Source organism: Lepidochelys olivacea, assembly GCF_965140295.1.
Source record: "Lepidochelys olivacea isolate rLepOli2 genome assembly, chromosome: 2".
Taxonomy (NCBI): domain Eukaryota; kingdom Metazoa; phylum Chordata; order Testudines; family Cheloniidae; genus Lepidochelys; species Lepidochelys olivacea.
Window position 1 is genome coordinate 242,118,973 of NC_140412.1, and position 22,951 is coordinate 242,141,923.

The following is a 22,951-nucleotide window of genomic DNA, read 5'->3' on the forward strand; positions in this document are numbered from 1 at the left end:
TATCTAATCCATCCATACATCTGGATCTGGCACCTCACTCAGGGCAGTCCAGCACCCAGGCCTGGCTGTGTGAGTAACTCCCAGCCAGCAAGTCCTGCTTGCCTGTAGGGGGCTCGCCACCCAGCTGCTGGGCTCCACTATGCGGGATGGGCAGGACTCCTGGCCGCGGGGCCGGTGGGTGTGGCCGGGCCTGGCAGGCTCTTGGGGGTTGCATCCAGGGGTGGGGTCTGCTCCACTCCCCAGTGCAATTCTGGCTCTGACTGGTCTCTGCTGTCCACCAGCTGTCGGACCCTCTGCGCCTCCCCGGGGCTGAGATGCCTGGGACTGGTGCAGAGACTGGGCAAGTCTCAGCCAATGGCAGGGGGAGCAGCACAGGAGTGAGGGGGCATGGCTGGGCTCTACCAGGCAAGTGAGTCCAGAGAGAGCCTGGCCTGGGCAGGCTCTGCTCCCGCTCCAGCCTGGCTGATCACGTTGCTCCCAAGGGGCTGGACCGACCCGAGCCATGCTGCTGGCTCAGCACAGCAGATATGGTCACCTCCCAGTGGGGCTGGTGAGTGCATCGCGGGGGGGGAGGGAGAGATGTGTGTTTTGGGGCCTGGGCAGTGGGGGCGATTGTGTGGGAGTGCTGGTCATAGAGGGGTGGGGGAAGTCTGGGTGTATTGGGGCAATGGGCAGTGGGGGGTTGTGTGGGATGCTGTGCAGTTGTGATTGTGGGGCTGTGGGGAGATCACTGGGCAGTGGGGCATCAGGGGGACTCTGGGCAAAGGGGCGTGTATGCGTTGGAGGGTGCTGGGCAGTGAGGGGTTTGTGTGGGACGCTATGCATTTGCGGTGAGGAGTGTGTTTGTAGGGTCTCTGGGCGGGGGGGGCACTTGGCATAGCAGCTCTGGGCGGCACTGGGCATATGGGTCTGTAGGGGATTTCAGCTGGGGAACACAGGGCATAGGAGTTTGTGGGGTGGGTGTCTCTCGGTTGAGGGATGCTGGGTAGGGAGGTGGTGTGGTGTACGGAGTGGGCTCACCCCAAGGGGACAGGGCAGGCCAGTGTGCACCTGGCAGCTGCTGCTGGTTGTAAACAGTGCCCATGCACTGGGATGGATGGAGCGGGGCCATCCCCGCCACACTGTGCCCCATTACCACTGGCCAGCTCCTCGCTCCAGGGACACCACCCCACCCCCCAGCACCATGCCCCAAGGGGGCCCACAAATACGTTTGTCACCAAGCCCACAAAAAATTAACCCGACCCTGACCACAGTACTTTATGGGAGCCCCTGGAATCTCAGCTGACAGCAGTAATGACTGTTTGAGGTAAAGGAGCGGTTCCCTTAGCTTGGAGCCGGTAGCAGACTCTATATGTGGTTTAGCCACTAGAGGGAACAAAGACACACCCTATTAGCATGGATTAAACAAGAAATCTGCTTCTGTGGTCAGTAAAAATAGGTTTCACTATTTCACTGTGAACAAATGTGCATATATATACACATACTTAGGCCTGGTCCATGCTAGGCAGTTAGGCTGGTTTAACTACATTGCTCAGGGGTATGAAAAGTCCACATCCCTGAGCAACACAGTTAAACTAACCCCCAGAATCAACAACCCCCAGAATTCTCCCATCGTCCTAACTACCACCTCTCATAGAGTGGAGTACTTACGTTGACAGGAGAAGACCACCTGTCGGTGTAGCTAATGTCTCCACTGAAGCACTAAGGTAGTGTAGCTATGCTGCTGCAGCGTTTTAAGTATAGACAAGCCCTAACGTTTTGACTGCACTGTATTTAAAGGGTAAAATTAACCCACGATAGTAGAAGGTTCCTAAAACAGTGGTTCCATAAACAGAAGGAAGGTGGCTGTGGAGCAGAGGCACAGGGATATGATACATCTCCTGCACCTTAGTAAGAGGCCAATGAATCTAAAACAACATACACCAAGTGGCCAGAATATCCCACATTCAGCGTGTACAGGGATAGAAGCCACAGCTCCAGTCTAAGGGGTGGAGTAGGGTGCTTTATATCCTCCCTGCAGGTTGGGTTGGCTTTTGGTCCATTTACTTAGATTTCACATTCAGAAGGGAGAGAATTTCACCCTATGCAAGGTAACTCTTCATTCATCTTTGAGGGAGTGTTACATTCATTCTGGGTTAATGTTTGGACCTCATTAGCTGGGACAAAGAGGAGAGGTTTGATTTAAAAAGGCCTGAAACCTAAGAGGTCCCTTTGTTTTAAGTTCAAACCAAACAAGGAAGTCTACAATGCTGTGGTGTAATGTGAGGTCTCCATTAAACATTTCAGGCTGTGTTGTGAAGGTAAGCACTGAAGAGATTTGAGATTGACATTTGGGAGAGAAATCTGTCACAGGTTTCAGAATAATGCAAAAGATTTCTTTTGATATGGTTTGAGGAAGGCAATGTATGGTAAATCAGTGCTTTTCACCTAGGAACTTGATCATCAAAGCCCACTCCTTGTAACAAAAGAAGAATATGAGTTTTTGAAGGGTACAAGCCTTGTTCATATTTCATTGTTTCAGTGCAATGCTTCCACTGCTCATCAGTCCCAGGTTTACTCTTCCATCTTAGTTATTTATAACAATTCTTCTGCCTTTTTGACTTTATTAAAAAATAAAACCATGAGGAAGTGTCTTCTCCTCACATTGATATTCAAAGGTTACCTGCTTAAAAACAAAACAAAAAATCCCAACATCCTTATTATGTAAGGCTTCTTTAATGTTTCATAGGGCATACATTGTGCAAGAAGACATAACAGAATATTTACCACAAAGCCCTGCAGGATAGATAAACACTGACCTTCTGAGACACTGTTCTGTAAGATGCTGTAGTTTGCTGAGAATCCCTCTTTTGCTATCGCACTGTCGGTATAAAAAACCATTGAAAGGATTCCAGTTGAAGAGCGCACTCGGCCTGGTGTGTTCTGTCCACAATAACGCCCTATGTGGGGGCCAACTGAAAAGAAACAAAGCATAACAGTTCCCTACCTTTCTCCTACAACAATAAGGGTCAATACAATAGCCCACCGAAGAGATCCCTCAGCAGGAAATAGGGAGTCCCTGCAACAGTTTAAAATTACTGTCTCTTCAATAGCTTAGTAATGAACAGTAAATTGCTCATCCTGCCATAATAATCTCGCTGGTACAATGTTCCAGATAACAGATAAAGCTAAATATAGGGCTAGATTTTTCAAAAGGTACAGTTTTTAAAGTGGTCCGTCATGGGCAATGATGTACAAAATTACATGCACAAAGAAGCAGAAATATTGACATGCGATTAAAGCACCTATTGATAATAAGGGGCTCTGAGTGGCCTAGTCTGCAAACCCAGCCTACAAGGTGCTGAACAATGTGAATTTTTCCTAAAGTAAAGGGCACTGAGTCCACTCACCACCTTGTAGAATCACGCACTTACTGCCCAAGGTTTGCAGGCAACCTGTCATTAGTTTTTCAGCAAATTTAGAAAAATGTTTTTTCTCTTGCCATTACATAGTGATCAATGAGTCTCTTCCTATTTAAGCTTTTAACAGATTCTAGCAGCGATTTTCTTCCCTTCACCCAGACACTGGCAACGAAAAAAAAAATGAAGTATGAACATTTCCCCCACCTGAATTCCTTAGAGATATTCATTACAGTTTGAAAGTTAAAAAACAAATCCTGATATTTTCCTGCTTGGCTTGTGCAAGTGTGACAATTTCCCCCCTTGACTAATCTGGCTACCGCACAGCCAATATATAAGGCCTTCCTGTACTTGTGCATCCCTCTTGGATAGAGCCATAAACTGCTGAATAGTGACAAATCTCTGCTAGCAAACATTGAATAGAGTACTAGATACTCTGCAAAAACTTACCTATAATACTGGCAGGCCACAAAACCCACACCTTCAGCCTTCCAGAACTAAATTAACACACTGCCCAGCATCATCATTGTTGGAAGTCTGGTTAGTTTTCAGTTTAAAACTTAAAACGTTTACGAAGCTTAATTATTAAATATGCGAGGAAAAGCATCAGCTAACATAATTTCTCTAGAAACTTACTGGGCTTTGCCAGCAAATAAAAGAGTTTCCACTTGGAATAACCTTCACTGCCAGCCACGCTTCTCTACTAGGCCATTGCTGCCAGAAGGAAGCAGCTTAGATGATGTAGTCCCTTCTGCCAATATAGGGTTTTATTTTTTCTCTATCTTCTGGCCACAGTCTCTTATAGAATCAGCTTCCAGTTGCCTTGGCAATGCCATCACATTTAAAATAATAGTCACCAGCCAACTCAGACCCTTTTTTCACCATGGCTGCTCTGGATGTATGGATGTAATGGAACATGCTGCAGAGGACATAAATTGAATTCTTTCCTGCCCTGGAAACCATGAAACCACTTATGATCTTATTATTTGAAATGAGAAAGCTGTTCTTCTAGAGCACTAGCTGTACTACTCTTTAAAAAACAAAATCTCTTCAGTCTGAATACAGCTTGACCCTTTGTTGTCTTTTTTTTCTCGGATGGGCAAACAGCTGTGACCCTGCTCCTTCCCACTATGGCCTTTGATCACTGTAGCCACTGACTTTGCTGAAGACTACAAGAGAACAGGAGAGATGTGGCCTCCATGTTATGGCACTCAGAGGTCCCCTCCCCCGTTTCCTGCAGGGAAGGACCCTTTGAAATGGCAAACAGAAGAGAACTTTGTTTAAAGTAGACTCATACTTTAAGATTCACCGTGACTCACTGGCTTATAATTTTTAAAACATACTTGTTAATTCTGCATTTCATTCTTCTGAATATTGCCTCTAGATATCACAGTGCTATTCTCTTTGATAGCTCTGTAGATTCAGGAGCCAAAAGCACTGCAAAACGTGATACAAAGAGGTACTGAATTTTCTTACACAACATGTAAGCCTTAACACACTGAACTAATGCAATATTGATCCTAGCAGAACTAGATTAAATAGAGGTTCTTATTCTTCCTATATAAATACCTACCATACTTTGAGGGCTTTTTTTCCCATTTAAGTCTTGCAGACTTCAGAATGAGAATAAATTACTTAATAATGTATAAAGAGTCACCACAACAAATAATGTACTGTGGAGAAAACAGCTTGAACAATAATCCAAAGAGACAATATCATTGCTTATTAGGATGGAATGTGTCTCTATTTCTTGTAGCGTCCTACTAATCCTTCCCATTCAGGAGAGAGCAGGCAAATTCTCACTTATGATGTATGTGGCAAAGGAATACATACATTTCAACACAGAGAATGCTCTCCCAAAATCCAGACAGAAGAATGCATCTGAATTCTGGACTGCTGATGCTAGAACGATAGCCTGCTGGAGATTAGGCCTAGAAATCTGTTTGTAGCCTCCAGCAATAAAGATTCATGTAATTTTGTTAGCACCCCACATGAGGATCTAGTCCAAATGTGTGTCACTTGGGGTATGTCTACACTCTGAGCTGGTGGCGTTATTCCCAGCTCAAAGACACATACTCTGATCAAGATAGGGCACTAAAAATAGAGTAAGCTGTGCCAGCATGAGCATTGGAAAGGGCTAGCTGCCCCAAGTATGTACCCATTTGAGACCAGAGGCATGTACGCAGGGTGGCTAGCCCCTCCTGTCACTCACACTGCCATAGCTACAATCTAACTTTTAGAGCCGTAGCTCAACCACAGCTGGTGTGAATACGTCTTCTCAAACTGGGAATCACATCCCCAGTTTGAAGTGTAGATACACCCCTGGAATTGAACTAAACTCAACAGAGGCCAGTTTTGACATTGCCAACAGAGCAGAGGCATCCGTGCAAGCCCTCCCTGGATTTGCCCACTTGGTTGCCAGTGCTCTATCTGTCCTTGAGATTCCTGCCTCCTTTCTCAGCTAGTCTGCATGGGACTGGTGTGATCATAGTGGAAAGGAATTCATTACATTTAGGCTAAAGGGTTGGAGGGGCAGCAAAACATTATTTTGCAGAACCATCCTAAAATGCAGACACTGGTTCTGCCCAGTCCAATTTAAAGCTAGATGTTCTGAGTATGTACATGGCCGGGGTTCAGCATTCACAGTGCATGCCTAGTGGTTTAACACACTCACTAGAATGTCTATTCCTAGTTGTGCTTCCTTTTTCCCTCTGTACAGATGAAGCCACAGAAGAGATGTTGAGCTGAACTATTTTCCCCTGAGGCCATCAGGCTCATCTCAATGTTGCATACTTTATGGTTGCCTTTCACATTGGCCCAAGAGGCCAAATTCATATCTTGCTTAAATCCACTGGAAAAATGTGTCAGTGATAGCCATCTTAAAATACTATTTTAAAGTGTAAATTAATTAGCCACCTTAAAGAACATTAAAATCTGTTTTTTAAAGTATACTGTATGGCATATAAAGTAGGGCTGTCAATTAATCGCAGTTAATTCATGTGATTAACTCAAAAAATTAATCGTGATTAAAAAAAATTAATTGCAGTTAATGGCAGTTTTAATCGCAGTTAAACAATAAAATACCAATTGAAATTTATTACATATTTTTGGATGTTTTTCTACATTTTCAAATATATTGATTTTAATTACAACACAGAATACAAAGTATATAGTGCTCACTTTATATTTATTTTTTATTACAAATATTTGCACTGTAAAAATGATAAAAGTAGTATTTTTAAATTCTCCTCATACAAGTATTGTAGTGCAATCTCTTTATTATGAAAGTGCAGCTTACAAATACAGATTTTTTTTTGTTATATAACTGCACTCAAAAACAAAACAATGTAAAACTTTAACACCTACAAGTCAACTCAGTTCTACTTCTTGTTCAGCTGTTCGCTAGGACGAACAAGTTTGTTTACATTTACAGGAGATAATGCTGACCACGTCTTATTTACAATGTCACCTGAAAGTGAGAACAGGCATTCCCATAGCACTTTTATAGCCAACATTGCAAGGTATGTACATGCCAGATATGCTAAACATTCATATGCCCCTTCATGCTTTGGCCACCATTCCAGAGGACATACTTCTATGTTGAGTACGCTTGTTAAAAAAATGTGTTAATTAAATTTGTGACTGAACTCCATGGGGGTGAATTGTATGACTCCGGCTCTGTTTTAACTGCATTCTGCCATATATTTCATGTTATAGCAGCCTCGGATGATGACCCAGCACATGCTGTTTGTTTTAAGAAGGTACAAATGTGAGATTTCTAAAGATAGCTACAGCACTCAACCCAAGGTTTAAGAATGTGAAGTGCCTTCCAAAATCTGAGCAGGAGGAGGTGTGGAGCATGCTTTCAGATATCTTAAAATAGCAACACTCTGATGCGGATACTACAGAACCTGAACCACCAAAACAGAAAATCAGCTTTCTGCTGGTGGCATCTGACTCAGATGATGAAAATGCACATGGAACAGTCTGCACTGCTTTGGGTTGTTATTGAGCAGAATCTGTCATCAGCATGGACGCATGTCCTCTGGAATGGTGGTTAAAGCATGAAGAGACATATGAATCTTTAGCACATCTGGCACATAAATATCTTGCAACACTGGCTACAACAGTACCAAGTGAATGTCTGTTGTCACTTTCAGGTGACATTGTAAACAAGAAGCGGGCAGCATTATCTTCTGCAGATGTAAACAAACTTATTTGTCTGAGCGACTGGCTGAACAAGAAGTAGGACTGAGTGCACTTGTAGGCTCTAAAGTTTTATATTGTTTTATTTTCGAATGAAGTTATTTTTATACATAATTCTACAACTGTCATGATAGAGATTGCACTACAGTACTTGTATGAGGTGAATTGAAAAATACTATTTCTTTTATGTTTTACAGTGCAAATATTTGTAATAAAAATAAATACAAAGTGAGCACTGTACACTTTGTATTCTGTGTTGTAATTGAAATAAATATATTTGAAAATGTAGAAAACATCCAAAAATATTTAAATAAATGGTATTCTATTATTGTTTAACAGCATGATTAATCGCACAATTAATCATAATTAATTTTTTTAAATCACTTGACAGCCTAATATAAAGTATTTCACAGGATAGTCGGGTTTTTTATTGTCTAAACATTTACATATAATTTAGTGTTTAGGGTGCTTAATAGTATTTGAAAAAGGAACACCTGTCCTAGCACATGCAATAGTCAAATATAAGTTGTTACATACTATTCCTTAAAAGGTTATCACCAATATAGAGAGTAACCACAATAACAACAACAAAAAGGCAGCTAGATTAATGGCATCCTTCATTTGCACTGATGTGAATGATAGCAAAGTGTTTTTAGTTCTATAATTTAGGGCACACATGTGTGGTATTGACCAGAGCTGTAATGCTTAGCCTGTGGTTCTCGAAACATACGCAAACTTCTTTAAATTGCTTTTGAGCTTCTAGAAGACAATCCATAAAGCTTCAAAAAAAAAAATGTGCATGATGAATATGTGCAGTTCATGCCCTCAGCTCTTCATGGTGTTGAGGGAACTGTTTTTGTTAGAAGTCATCAATTGATTGCTCTTAGCCAGGGTTTGGCTTAGGTACATTTGTGCCCTAGGCAAAGACACCAACACAAAATCACATACTGACTCACTGCTCTTTAGCTCCCCTGCTCACACTAACCCACTCAGTGCCCTGGGTCACTTCCTCCTTCAAAAAGATGGCCCTGAGTCTGCTCAGTCATTTGCAAGGGTTGACTTTAGTTTCCAGATATTCTCCAGAATAGTTTGCACCCACTGCTGCTGTGTTAAAGAGAGGAGCACCTGAGACCAAAAGATGCCCACCACACACAGTTCTGCAGAAACAGTGCTATCCTGCAGGGTGCTAAGCATTCTGGCCTTGTTCCCAGCAAGGCACTTACAACTCATGCTTAAATGTAAACACATAAGCTTCCCCAGTGAAATCCCTTTGAAGTCAGTGAAGTCACTCCCATGCTTAAAGATAAGCACATGCTTAATTGCTTTGCAGGATTGAGGTCAGATCAGCACCTGCAGAATGCTCATCACCTGCCAGGATCAAGCTGCTGGAGGGGTATAGAAGTGCAGCTGGTCTGAAACTCCACTTTGAGACTAGCTTGTTTAAGAGTGAGCATTAAAGCTGGTCAGAAATTTTCCAACAGAAGGTTGTTCCACTGGAAAATACCAATTCATCAAAAGTGAAATGTTTCACAGGCATGTCAATTTTGATGACACTTTATTTTGAAAAAAAAATCGGAATAGAGCATTCTGATATGGTCAAAATGTTCTGTTTGATCTTTTTAGAATAGATCATTTCAATTTTCTATTTTGAAACAATTTTTCATTTCAATTCTTTATGATGGCATACTTTTTTATACTATACTGTACTACACTGATATTATAGTGAAGCACTGGGATTTTATCCAAATGTTTTGATTGACCCAAAACAAATTTTCTTTTGAAATTTTATTTGATGGGAAATTTCAAATTGTTCCCTTTCAAAGTGGGGGGGGAAATATAATCCCGGAATTTCCTGCAAAATGGAAAATCCAGTTCCCACCCGGCTCTAGTGCCATAAACTGTCCCAGTTCTAGTCTGATGTCCTCTTATGCATCATGTCCTAGGCAGCTGTCTACTTAAACCTGTAACTATGGCTGCAGCTACAAATATTTCCCATAATATTTCCCACAAAACTGCCCCATAAATTTCCATTAAAAATGTATCTTAACCCACTTTAAAACCTTTGCTATCATATGCAAAACAAACCATACATATGTTGCTGAAGGGCTTGGGTTAGGTGCATACAACTGTAATTACTGTGTTTTCCCAAACACCTTTTTCAGATAATACCTATGTTAAAATACCACATAAATCGACCCTTGTGCGTTTGTTCTCATCTGTCTGCAGAGTCTTGTCATTTACCTAGACATTTGGAGGCAGAGATTGCTTTGTTACCACACAATTGTACACAGCCTGGAACAATGGGATCTTACCAGGGTTTCAAAAATGTACTGCAGTACAAATAAATCATAAATAATAATTTTAATAGCAAAAATAGCTTCAGCCTTTATACATATTTTGTGAAAGAAAGGAGGATAAACTCTGCTGGCTGAAGAATCATCCATCTATGAATGATGTTTCAAATAAGTTCCTAAAACTATCACAGCCCTCAACCGAATGTATGTGAGGAGACATTTTGAACCATGGGTAAACTGGAAGGCTGATAACACTTGTTGTTAATTGTTCTTCAGTTTGGCTCAATCATTTTCTTCAACCAGAAAATTATCACTTTGAAAACCCCTTGACACTAATAATAATGTGTTTCTTTCTGAAAATATTCCATATAAGTTGGTTGATTGGATCTTCTTTTTGCATGTCAGTTTAAATTAAAATTCTACAGGAATTTAGACTGGAAAGATTTGGGCTATATGCAAATAAGCCTATTATTAACTGTTCCAGACTTGTTATAATATTGTTACAATTCTGTTTTCCCAACTAAGGAATTAAATATTGAATAGTCTGTCAGCTACTCTTTTGACTCTTCCCTTGATATTTACTGGAAAGTGTTTAAGAGAACCGTGATAAACCTATTACACCCAAAACCAAGAGGAAATATACAAACACACATTAAAAAACAGATACATTTGCTGTAGCGGGAACAAAAGCTTTTATGAAAATAGCACTGTTTCCCAAATGTGTAAACCCAGTTGTGGTGAAAAATAGATCTGTCTGGAGAACCACACATCCTTAAACTTGTTACTAAAGTGGGTTTCAAATGTGAAATGTTTCCATTAACACAAAATGTTATTACTGTACAGTATTAATGGTTTGTCAAACACCTACTTGCTACTGTTCATAAACTCAGAGAAAACATCCTTCAAAGCAGGGTATCAAACCAATAGAAAATTTTTGGGCAATAGCTCTTGTTACTGCATTATACAGTGAGACAAGTTCCATGCTGGTGTATTTGGCTTTAAGTTAGAAAATACAGAGGCAAAAGGACAACTGAAAAATGCTTCTCTTTAGATGCTTATGGCACACACAAAAAAGCTTGTAAAAGGCATCAAGAACAGTTGGTTGCACATTACTGCTTGTATGATTCCTAAGGACTGTCAAGTTCTGATGTGTGCACCCTAAGGGGAAGTGCTCAACCTAAGGGAAACTTGATGTTAAACTCCAGTAAACTCAAGGCAACAGCAGCAGCAAACTGCAGGGTATCATCATATAATACTCATGTACCCTCTGAATTAGTGCTCAAAGTTTGGGTGCACAATAAGTGTCTAAATTATTTTAGCATAGAAGGCCCAGTTCTGCCTTTGGTGAAATTAATGGGAGTTGCATAGAATCATAGAATATCAGGGTTGGAAGGGACCTCAGGAGGTCATCAGTCCAACCCCCTGCTCAAAGCAGGACCAATCCCCAACTAAATCATCCCAGCCAGGGTTTTGTCAAGCCTGACCTTAAAAACTTCTCAGGAAGGAGATTCCACCACCTCCCTAGGTAACGCATTCCAGTGCTTCATCACCCTCCTTCATGAAAAAGTTTTTCCTAATATCCAACCTAAACCTCCCTCACTGCAACTTGAGACCATTATTCCTCATGTTGTATTTGAGGGCAGAATATGACCCTAAACCAATTATTTGACATTAAGGACAGTTTGTAAAACACCATGCACACTGTATTGTGCTAGTTATGTGCTGTATTGTGTGCAATTAAAGTGTATTTTCCCACCCCTTAAATTCAACTCATTTTGTTTAACTCAAATGAAGACCCTCTGTAATACAATATTTGAAAATATGACAATGCGCCTTCTGGAGCTCACTGTGGAGTAATGATTCCATATACTGCAGCTCATTTTTCTCTTACCCTCGGGGAATCCATCCCAGATTTCCAATCGGTCATACCGACAGAACACTCCGCCAGGAGGATTTGAATCAGGTTCTAGTTCGAAGCTTTCAAATTCTAGTATAATCTCTGACATCTTTGGTGCAAAGACAATGTATGTGCATTCAAGGCTATTGGGATATTTTTCAGGGAATCCTGGAGATTTTATCACTCCACTTGGTGAAGTAAAGTTTCTGGAACATTCAGGTCCTGTGTGACGAAAAAAAATACTTAACTTAGCACTATCTTACAAAGCAAGCTGGTTAACTAGAAAACAAATTAGGTCATTTTGTCTTTCTAACAGCAAAGTGGCTTTTCAATGAAACACCTCATTTTAATCACTGTATTAATCATCCAGCCAGCTTGTTCCTATTATTGATAGTCAGGTATTAAAATGTAATTCACATTTATTGTGTGATCTCCAATTTTCAATCTGTGCAGAGCAATATGAAAACTTGTGCCAGCTCTAGAAAAAAAAATTATGACAAATACGAAGTCATGTGGGAACAATGAAAGAGTAAGCTGCAGAAATCTCAACAGAGCCCCAGAGAAATAATTATAGCCCCTTCAAGCTTAAATCTTTAAATCTTAAGGTTGACAGCCTTTTATTGGTGAAATAGAATGTTTTACAAAAGCGAGTGAGTGAATTCAGTAGAGGGAGTAGTGGTTTCAGATTCCTAGAGCAGTGACTCAGTAACTCTGCCAGATGTGACCTATGCCTCTTTGACAAACTAAATGTGAAAGGTAATTCGTACATGTACCAAGGGTGAGTGACTCATTCTGAGTGGTGTTGACACAGGTGCACCAGTAAAGTGTTGCTGTTAGTGAAGGCATGATAAACTGTGTGATTACGGGCAGTGTTGCTAGAAGTCACCTAATATCAATGTTGACACATTAACCTTCCCCAAAGTACCAGTCTTGGCTTAATTTGGTGTTCCAAAAACTGTTGTTGGTTGAGCAAAGCATGACAATGGGGTGAATATAAAAGGCCAGATCACCGCATCTGCCTTCATAAATGTAGGGGACAAAATCCTTATCTGGTCTCTTGCTGGCAGGCCATATTTCTCCATTCCTCATATCCCATAGAAACCCTTCCACAGGATTCCAGCTCCGCAGGTGTGTTGAGAGTGGGATTCAGGCACTGCCTACACAACTTTCTCACCATATTAATGTACTGCTGGTACCCCTGGATGAGTTGTGGGCAATCGAGATCAAACATGAGACATCTGGATCTTAGTGCATGAGCCTCAACTGTTGGTATTAAAACAGCCAGTTCTCTTTTAGGCTTATCAATCTCTAAGTGGCCTAGCCATCACTAGAGGGGGACAGAGCACAACATTGAGTGAGCATGGTTTACACGAACATAGCAGCTTCCCTGCCCCCGCTTTTAATGGAGATTGGGATAGGGGAAGGTGGGGACAGCGGCTTTCTTGGGAGTCTGGTAGCAGAAGCCAGATGGAGCTGTTTTGCCATGAAGCCAGGTAAGGACCACAGGCAACAAACAGCCAACACAAATGCATGTGGATGGCCCTGGTCACATCATAGAAGTCACCTAATATCAATGCTGTATGACAACTGAGGAGTGTGCAGATTTTGGGTGCTGAACCCCCAGTTTCATCCGCATGAGGATGCTCTACTCCCTGGGAGAATGTCGTCAGCAAACTCAGTAAGGGAACCTTTGAGAATTTCCAGTCCTTAACCTAAGTTGTTTACTGTAAACAATCTGGCTTGTTGCATACATATGTATATGAATACCCATCACATCATAAGAAGTGGTGCTTTTGAAAATGATGCAAAACATACAATTTCACATTGATTTGGCAACCCTGCAAGTAAACTCAACATTTAGGAGATAGGTAGATCTGGAGGGTTAGCTCAGCTATTTCAGTCCTTAATTAGACACAAACATTAGATATTAATTTCAGGTCCTGAACACCCTTTAAAAAGGGTCATGACACATTTTGGAAGAATGCTGATATTGAAGCCCCAGTGGCATGGCCAATTCCAGTCTGGGAAATTACATTTTACCAAAAATTAAAATTCCCTCTCCAGTTTCAATGGTATAGAGTATTCATCTTCACTCCCTCTCATACACTGTTGTGTAGTGCTGTGGTTGCTGTTAAATAGTTGCTACTCTTCAGCTGACAGGTGATGCATTACGCTGCCATATTTTTTGTGTATGCCTTTGTTCGGTAAAGTGCTTTATGACCCCCCAAGAATCTAAATGAAAGGTGCTATATCAAATGTAAGTCATTGTCATTATTGTGGTATTAAAAATAAGGAGCCAGATCCTGACCTGCGAGATGAAGGAGTGTTAGGTAGGCACTTACCCTCACACCTCTGTCTCAGCAGTACCCTGACTCATTTTGAGCATGTTCAAACCAACATGCTACAAGGGCACAAAGTTCATTCAAATGAGACCCCTCATCAATATGCCCTCCATAGATCCTGATCCTCTATTTTCCCTGCACAGGGACTACAGGAGTTAAACCAGCTTTGAGGCTGTAGTGGACTCCATGAAGTGACACACTGGGGGAATATGGGAGAGGGGGCGGGAGGAGGAAGGGATAAGGGGCTTTGTCAGAGGCATCCAATGAATAGCCAGTTCTGAGTTGGGGAGGTTGTGCATGTGATTGTGTGTGTGTGAGAGGGAGGGAGAGAAAGAGAGAGGGAGAGAGGATACCAGACGTCTCTGCTACCCACTTGCACGTCATTTGCCCAGCCCTGGGAAGGGAATGTCCTTTAGCATGATGATCCCCTGTCCTTCCTGGCTGAGAGCTTCATTTCAGAGCTCTCAGCTGGCTTCTTAGGGCTTGTCTACAGTTAACATGCTACAGCAGCACAGCTGTAGCCGTAGCGCTTCAGTGGAGACGCACTACCTAGGCCGACAGGGAGGCGCGGGGAGTCCCATTGGCATAGGTAATCCACCTCCCTGAGAGACAGTAGTTAGGTTGATGGAACAATTCTTCCATCAACCTAGCGCTGTGTACATGGGAAATTAGGTTGGCTTAACTATGCTCTTCAGGGGTCTGGATTTTCACACCCCTGAATGATGTAGTTAAACCAACCTAATTTTCCAGTGCAGGCCAAGCCTTAGTTTGAGATCCTGGCTATCAGGCAACACCTCCTTCCCCAACATCACTCCCTTGCTCATCCTCCTGTCATATATAAAATCTCAGACTCCAAGCACGGGGTGTGTCTGAATCTTCTCTGTGGCTGCTGCTGCTGAGGGTAAGTCTCTCTGTTTAGGATTTGAGTAGCAGGTCCCTGATTATAGAGCCCGTGCAATACCACCTTAAAAATTAGCCCTAACTGTGTTGTAGAGGTGGGGTAACATAACTTTAATGAGTTGGGGGATGCCCTCAGAGGCGCACAGCAAAGTATTGTTCATGGCTATCCCCACGTGTATTGCAGTGAAGCTTGGCACCACATATGACATTTATGCTATATTTGTTGGGGTCTGGATCTTTTATCTGGAATTTCCTTTCATGTCTGTGGAGCTGAGAAGAATGTCTTATGGCAGGTGCCTGAGTAATAAGGTCAAGTTGGCCATGTTAGTAGGTATCTATATAATAGAATATACTGATCGGCTTTATTTGGCATTGTATTTATTTATTTACTTACTAAATATGTAGATTATGCATTTAATATATACAGTAATTTAATATTATCTGGGAGATACTAACTGTGCAAAAGTCAGGAAATTCAACATCCATATTCCCACAGCAACAGTAACTCATACCTTTAGCACATATGTAATATTTTCCACCTCTGTAGAAGGTGATAACTTTTGTGCTTTAATATTAGGTATATGTAGCATCAACCAGAGTTAAAGTTGCTTTGGGAGCCATAATTTTGAGTGTCCTGACTTCTGTGTATATAAAATGTTATTTGTAATGTTACCTTAACACAGCTAATGCATATCAGTGTGAGATTTAAATGATCACATGGGGAAATAAATGCAATATTCTTGTTAGTGTACTGTGTTGTCACTAGACTATTATGAAAAAGGTGTCTATCTGAAAATGTTCACTTTCAAAAACAGCTTGTTTCACAGGTCATTTTTGCAGTTGCTTTTTCTTGCACTTGCATTTTAACTCTTTTTAAAGAGAGGAAGGGGGCAAGCACTAAAAATCTAAGGGACAGATTTTCAGAGTAGGTCAGCTCCCATTCTGGCACCAGAATAAGTGGCCAGGTTTTCAGAAGAGCTCAACGCATTCGGTGCTGAATTCTTTTGAAAATCTGGCCATTGGAGCCACAATAGGAGCTCCTGGGTGCTAAGCACATTTAAAAATGTATCCCTGACTTAGGTGCATAAATGAGAGCTCTTTTTGAAAATGTGGGTCTCACTTAAGGGCATTGAGCGCTTGAAATTCTGAGCTTTGGGAACTTTGAAAATCTAGCCCCAAATACTTATGTTGTCAAAGACAACCTTGTTTCCTACAAAGTAACACTGTTTGTGTATTTATGCCTTTATTATCCAGTTTTGGTCTGGGGCTTCCTGGCTTCTTAATGTGTGATTTATCTATCTCCATCCAACTACAGCTAAGGTGTATGCCAAAAATGATCTCACCATCCTACAGCCCGTGACTCAGCAAATGAGCTGATCAGAGTGGGGGCCTTTTGCTGAGCCTATTAATCCTGGGTAGTTTCTCTCCCAGATGTTTTCTTCTGTACATACAGCTGCCCATGCTTGGCAGCCTTTACTGAAGTTCTTATATAGTCAGCCACCAGGATGTGCTTGAAAGCAGTGTGAACTGCCTCTTTCCCCTGCCTCCAAAAAACAAATGCTGAAAGTGACACTATTCTGATCCTTCCATCATCTGCTGGCCATGTGTAGCTAGGTCCATTCTGAGCCCATGGATATCTTTTGGGAATGCAGAGCAAAGCACTAACCAAATAAGCAAGGGACTGCAAAGGTTACAGTGTGATAAGGTGGAAACGTTATACATCATAGGATGACAGTCAACACAAAGAAAGAAAATCAACAACTAAAAAAAAATCTAAATAAACAACTTTGTAGAAAACATGCCGCTGAAGGCTATCAGATTGGATTTAGAGGTGTAGATCCTCAACTGGAGCTCATGCACTGGAGAAATGACAATTTACACCAGCTCACAACCTGCTCTAAGTGTGTGGATGACACTAGCAATAAAACTTTAATCTACAACCAAATTCTTGTTTTTTCAAAAGACATAGCCTTCCTTTTGTTCTCAAGAACTATGATCAATGTTTCCATGAAAACAAAACAAACACCATGGTCTATGAGCTACATAATAATGAATAGTTTACTCACCTCTTTTGAAAACTTCATAGCGGATGGAAAATCCTGCTCCATGAGTTTCATAATCAGAGACAAATTTAATGAAGAGAAATGGTCCTGAAGACACCAGAGGAGCGGGAGCAATTTTTCCACAGTACTTTCCCCATACGCGGCCATTTGCATTATCTCCATCAATCACTTCAACGTAATCATACCTGATGGATAAATGGAAGAAAGAAACTTTTAACTTCCAGGAAAGAAAGAGATTTAATTAATTTAGAAACCATCGCTATACAACATAGATAATCAAGAAAAATGCTAGCCTGCTTGGAAACTGCATTATGCTGAGAGATGTAAGCAAAATGAAATAATTAAAATGGACTACATCATGTCTGTAGACATCATCTGGCAACATGGAACTATTAGGAAGAATGGCGTCCATTATGCTTGCAGACAATGTCAGCTTAAGTAACCAATTAACAAAAAAAAAAAAAAAAAAGGAAATCTCATGAGCACAATTCTGTATTATTAAATTGTGTTCCTTTGTCTATGGTGGTGTTATCAATACATAATGCATAGCATTCTTTTCAAACTGTGAAGTTCTGTTATGAATTCAAAATGTCTCTTTGGCTGGCGCTCTCTATGAACAATACTTTGATTTCTGTACACTACCCTCTAAATATATGGCCACAGAATAATAAATGAATCCCTAAACATTTGATTTAGCTGAAAACTCCACTATGTTCCAGACCACTGGCAGAAAATCTGTCATTTTCCATGTCAGTTGGACAGAAACTGAGCAAATCTTACAATCCACACTTTAATTATAACACTTGATTTCCTTCAGACAAAAGTGTTTTTTTTAACATATTCTTGTTTAGATATTTGAATTGAGTTGGTTTAAATGAATGTATTGTTATAACATTCATATTCATATAGTATATGATCACTGAACTCTTTGGACTAGGTCCTTATCCTCTGTATATCTGCTTGATTCCTGCATACATTATCAGTGTACAATAATGATTAATAGCAAATGTTTGTCTGGGGACAATAGTGGTGCTACAAAGTTTCTCAGTCCTCTAAACTAGATTTGTCATCTTCAAGGACCTGATTCTGCAAGGCTGACTTCAGTGGAGTTAAAGGGCTCAGCAACAGGCAAGCCTGAGCCTTATAAAGAGAAGAATAATCAAGAACAGCCTTGAGCTGCAGGACTTGGCCCAGATCCAAGGATTTCAAAGGCTCATTGGTGGATGATTCTGGAGATTTGTGTCAGCCCCTGGTAGAGACAGAGAACAGCTGCCACTTACAGAACCAGATTCAACCTTTCCTAAAATGTGGTGGTGTTCTGTATGCACATATTTTTTTGGGCCCATTTCTAATAATAAAGAGGCTGAGACATTGGAAAGCTTTTGTGTGCCTAAGGTGGTGTATTTTTTTGTCTCATCCATATTGCCTTTTTATTTATCGAGTTGCTGCTAGCCAGACAATCTCATTTAAGTTTCATATCTTACAACAATTGACATTAAAATGATGCAGTTAATTTGCTTTAGCCTTTTATTCTTCTATTATGTGCATTGAAATGTCCTGAGACATATTAATATACCAGAAATGGCTAAAAAAAGCAGTAATATAAATTTTATCTGATAATTTTAGAGTCAAAGAAAAAAATGTCTTTCATGATGACCAAAGTCACTTTTAATAACCCTGATCCAAACTGCCTTGGGCACATGACTTATGTTTACATGAAGTCCCATGAGATAACTGCAAAGATGATATCACTAGTTAAAGTGGCCAGCTTAAGGCTCTTTAAATTAAAAATGATATTCCCACATCAGTTAAAATTGTATGCCAGCTTTGGTATATATCCAGTAAAAAATAAAGCTGACGCTGATGGAACTGTAAGCATTAACCTATGTGAAATATTGTGATAACTGCATTTCTTTTAGTCTCTAAGGTGCCACAGGTACTCCTTTTCTTTTTGCATTTCTTTAGGTGCACCTGAAGTTTCTAGTAGCAGTTGCTCAGCCAGTAAGTTTCACTGTCCCATTTCAAAGTAATGGAAATACAAAGAGGAAATGTTTCCTTTTGAGATACTTTTACAGATGTTTCATGTGTAAAAGGCGACTTGTAAAGATTTTGTTATTTTTTTTTAATTGGGCTTGTGCACTTTTTAAAAAATCTCTTTATGATTTAGTAAAAGGTCTGAGGGTTGTGGGGGTTTTAAAAGAAGGGTTTTTTCTTTTTGTTTTATGCCTTTAGAAATATTTCATTAATTTCAACTTTAATCTTCCTAGAAAACTTATGGGATGTGTCAGAGGATTCATATGATCAGTTTTTACATCTAATGGAACGGTTCAGGGTGTTGAATCTTTAACAAAGACATCCTTTCTCCAAAATGTTCAATAAACATCAAAGTTACACGGTTAACGAGAAAGAAAAAGAGAGAGAGCATTTTAAACAGGCTGATCACAAGGCTTTTCTCTGTCATCATTTCATTAGTTTGTCATAGAACCTTCCAGTTTAGACTACAGTATTAGACTTCAGTTAGACTATAGCTTAGACTTCAGTATATCTGAATTTCCTAAGTAAAATCAAGAACCCCACCCATGGATATTTATTTAAATTATATAAAGCATTTCTTGCCTTTTTTGTAAATCATGAAGAAGCAAACAGAGGGCACAAACAGTATATTTTTCCATTGCAGGTATATATAAATTATTTTTCAGAGTTTTACTAAGGCTGTTGTATGCAGCCAGAGATAACACTACACGCTATGTACCAGTTCCCCCCCTGACGTGCACTGCAAAAGATACTCAGATGAAATCTTCTCTCTTTCTCTTTGTGTCTTCCTCTATGCAATAGCTTATCTGCACTCTTCCACTTTAGCTCAGAATGAGAGAAAGTGAATGGTAATTTACAATGTTCATTCTCTGTAGTCTGGCTGATCTTCATCTGTATGTGACACAATTTTGATACTAATTGGCTGGATTCTAGTGGATTTTGCAATTTATGTGCAAGCTGCATTGGGTGATCCAGACCTGCTGAAAACCAGAGGGTTTTTAGGTGGCAGATTTCTCTCTTGTACTTTAGGAAAGTAATAATGGCCATTAGAGACACCTAGCTGTGAGGGTCAGATGGCAAGTTAGAGATGGAAAGTTAGAGATCAGACCTACACAATAAGTATATTGACTTCCGCTTGGCAAATACAAGTCTTATTCTAACAAATGGATTTAGATTTTTCCACAGAGGAAGCTACATTTTACAGATGAGCTGCTGTACATTTAGGTATGGTATTTTGCTTATGGAGATCAAATTACTCTGGATTACAGTGGTTTATATTTGGAAACTGAAGTGATTCTGTCATTTTAGCACTTTTTCAAAATACCACCAAACAGAGAGCAAAGTGTATCACAAACAACAGTCCTTGTAAATAGGAGAATGCACAGTCACAACTTGAAAACGTTGTTGCTGCCAAAGAAGCTAAGAAAGCAGCTTGCGTCTCCCTCTGGAGTTGGTAACAGTTCCACTCCATAAGTTTGTCAGTAGAAAATGGTGTGCCAGGGATGCAGCTGGTATGTTGGCATCCCTCTTAGGAGACTGAATGTGTCACCTCAGCAGTGCACCCAGACGGTCTTGGCTCAGCGCCCAGAATACTGAGTTTGCAAATTTGGATCTCCCAGTCGGGAATTCATTGCTGCCAGTGGTGTGGCAAACATTTCTTGTAATGTTATAGTCCTGCAGCGTTAACAGCACAGACATGTCAGTATAAATATGGAGCTAAATGCTACCTGAAGCTTTAAGTGAAAAAGCAGGGTGTTAATGCATGAGTGCAAGTAGGAAAGCTCTGCTCTACATGGGTAGCACTTGGATATTGGCTTGGAGGTGCTCAAGGTCCAGTAAATATACCCGTAACATCCTATTTTTGACCCTCCAAGTTTGTCTGGGCTCTCCCATTTCCACCGTAGTTAAAGATTTCACACTGCAGTCAGCAAAGCTCTTTGTGGCTTAGAAGGGCTGGGTGGGTTCTCTGTTGCTCAGTAGCAATGCACAGACCTCTCATTCGCCTTCCCCACCAAGTCAGTGGCTGAACATGCTGCTATTAGACAGTCCTAATTTTATGGTTCAGTAAAAAAAGTCTGGGAAAAATTCTCATCAGAATGATGAGAGAATATAGAATTCCTCCAAGAATTCATACAGGAGTTTCAAGAAACTCATTCTCTTTTTGGAAAGTGTGAGTTACGGCTTCAGGAAAAAAGCCAGACAGCACCTATAAAAAAGAGCAGTGGGCAATGAGAAATGTAATCAACTACAAAACACGGCTTCTGGAGAATTCTTCATTCTCAGCTTCAGACAGGAGATTACAGTGCTCTGCTTATCTCTGTTTTTCCTCTTCTGAATATGTCATTGGCCCCTGAAATGCACCCTAGCATGTCTTGCTATTGAAGGTAAAGGCAGACTGCTATAAAGCATTGCCTGCTGCTGAAGTCAGCTACCGTACCAAGCTACTCACAGCTTCAGAAGATTTTCCTGTTATTAAGGCAGCAGGATCTCTTTACTTTTACTTTAAAATCTTCTTCCCACAGACTCATACACACAAATACAAAAGCTTCTGAACCCAAGAATTCTGCCACTTGACCCTTTGAACCAAGTGTTGAGTGACCAGACACGGGTAATTTAGATTAGCACATCTCATAGATATATATATTCTGAGACCCATTGTGCTTTGTTCCTATTGGCTGATCACTAATGTTTTGGTCAGCAAGGGCTCAAATATCTCTGCAAACCAAGAGTACCATCTGTAGAGTTACATGGGAAAAAAGTGAAGAATTGGCACAATTAAATTTTGGTTGGATTTCAGTCTCCAAATCAGAATTGTTTACATGTGTGAGAGAGCGAGGGGGACTGTTCGTATTCACTGTAATGTATATGTATTTTATAAGTTATTCTCTGATTGTTTGAAAGATAACAAAGCAAGCAGAATTTATGCTTAACTGATTCATGTTACAGAAGAGCTGTGAAGGTGGTTATGGGTGTTCCCCATAAAGAGAAGTGCTGAGCATTCTGGGAGGTTTGTTAGCACTTGCAACTCTTACCCTCACGTCTCCCCACTATTTGATGGATAATTAGTGGGTCAAACTACCTGTATAACTGAGAATTATTTTCCCCTGAGGAGTGAGAGGTTTGCCAGCATCAGTAGATTTTTGTTTGTTACCCACACAGCTCTGCTTTAGATAAACAGAAGGACAGAGCAAGAGGAAAACTAATAGAAGAGTTGCAAATTCCATTACATCATAAGTATTGCACCATGACTAACTGATAGTCAACAGTATGAAATTTACTGTTGTAAATTTACTTGTGGTACCTGTGACACAGGATAATTGGAATCCCAGAGCTCAGAGCCTAAGAACTACAAGAACTCAAGGATACTAGCCCAAATCCCAGTTTATTAGCAACAATAGAAAAAACAAATACCATTAAAAAAAATCAAGCACAACCCAAACTAGGATCACTTTCTGGCTCCTGCAGTCAGTGTCCACCAGTCTTTCCTTCATCAGAGCCTTCTGTCTAGATTGACTGGTCTCTCGTAACTCATTTTGTATCTTGGAGGGTTTACCCAGCCCACCCTGCTCTCTACCTGTCATAGTGCTGCTAGACAACTCTACAGCTACTTTCATCATCAATCCCAAGCATCCAAAAATCATGAGTCTGGCTTCCCAAAATAATGGAGCCTTAAAAGCTCAGAATCCAGGTGAAGGAGAATTCCCCTGGTGCAGAAACTGTGGAGACAGCCACAAGGCTGCCTCTCAAGGACCCCCTTTCAAATCCCGGCATAGGGTGTGTGCCAAGGTTGGAGCTCAGGGGGAGAAAAGACATGCTG

At 40.7% G+C, this 22,951-nt stretch overlaps 1 protein-coding gene across 5 annotated transcripts in view; it reads right to left on the reverse strand.

The window, feature by feature from the left end:
• Positions 1 to 22,951, reverse strand: part of NRP1 (neuropilin 1) — a 133,572-nt gene that overhangs the window by 60,782 nt on the left and 49,839 nt on the right. For all 5 annotated transcript variants that reach the window (XM_084620233.1, XM_084620236.1, XM_084620235.1 and 2 more), the window contains 3 exons: positions 17,104 to 17,285; positions 11,790 to 12,017; positions 2,799 to 2,954 (listed from right to left, as the gene is read on the reverse strand). In XM_084620233.1, the coding sequence (XP_084476359.1) occupies positions 2,799 to 2,954; positions 11,790 to 12,017; positions 17,104 to 17,285 (566 nt within the window). The remainder of the gene's footprint in view (positions 1 to 2,798; positions 2,955 to 11,789; positions 12,018 to 17,103; positions 17,286 to 22,951) is intronic.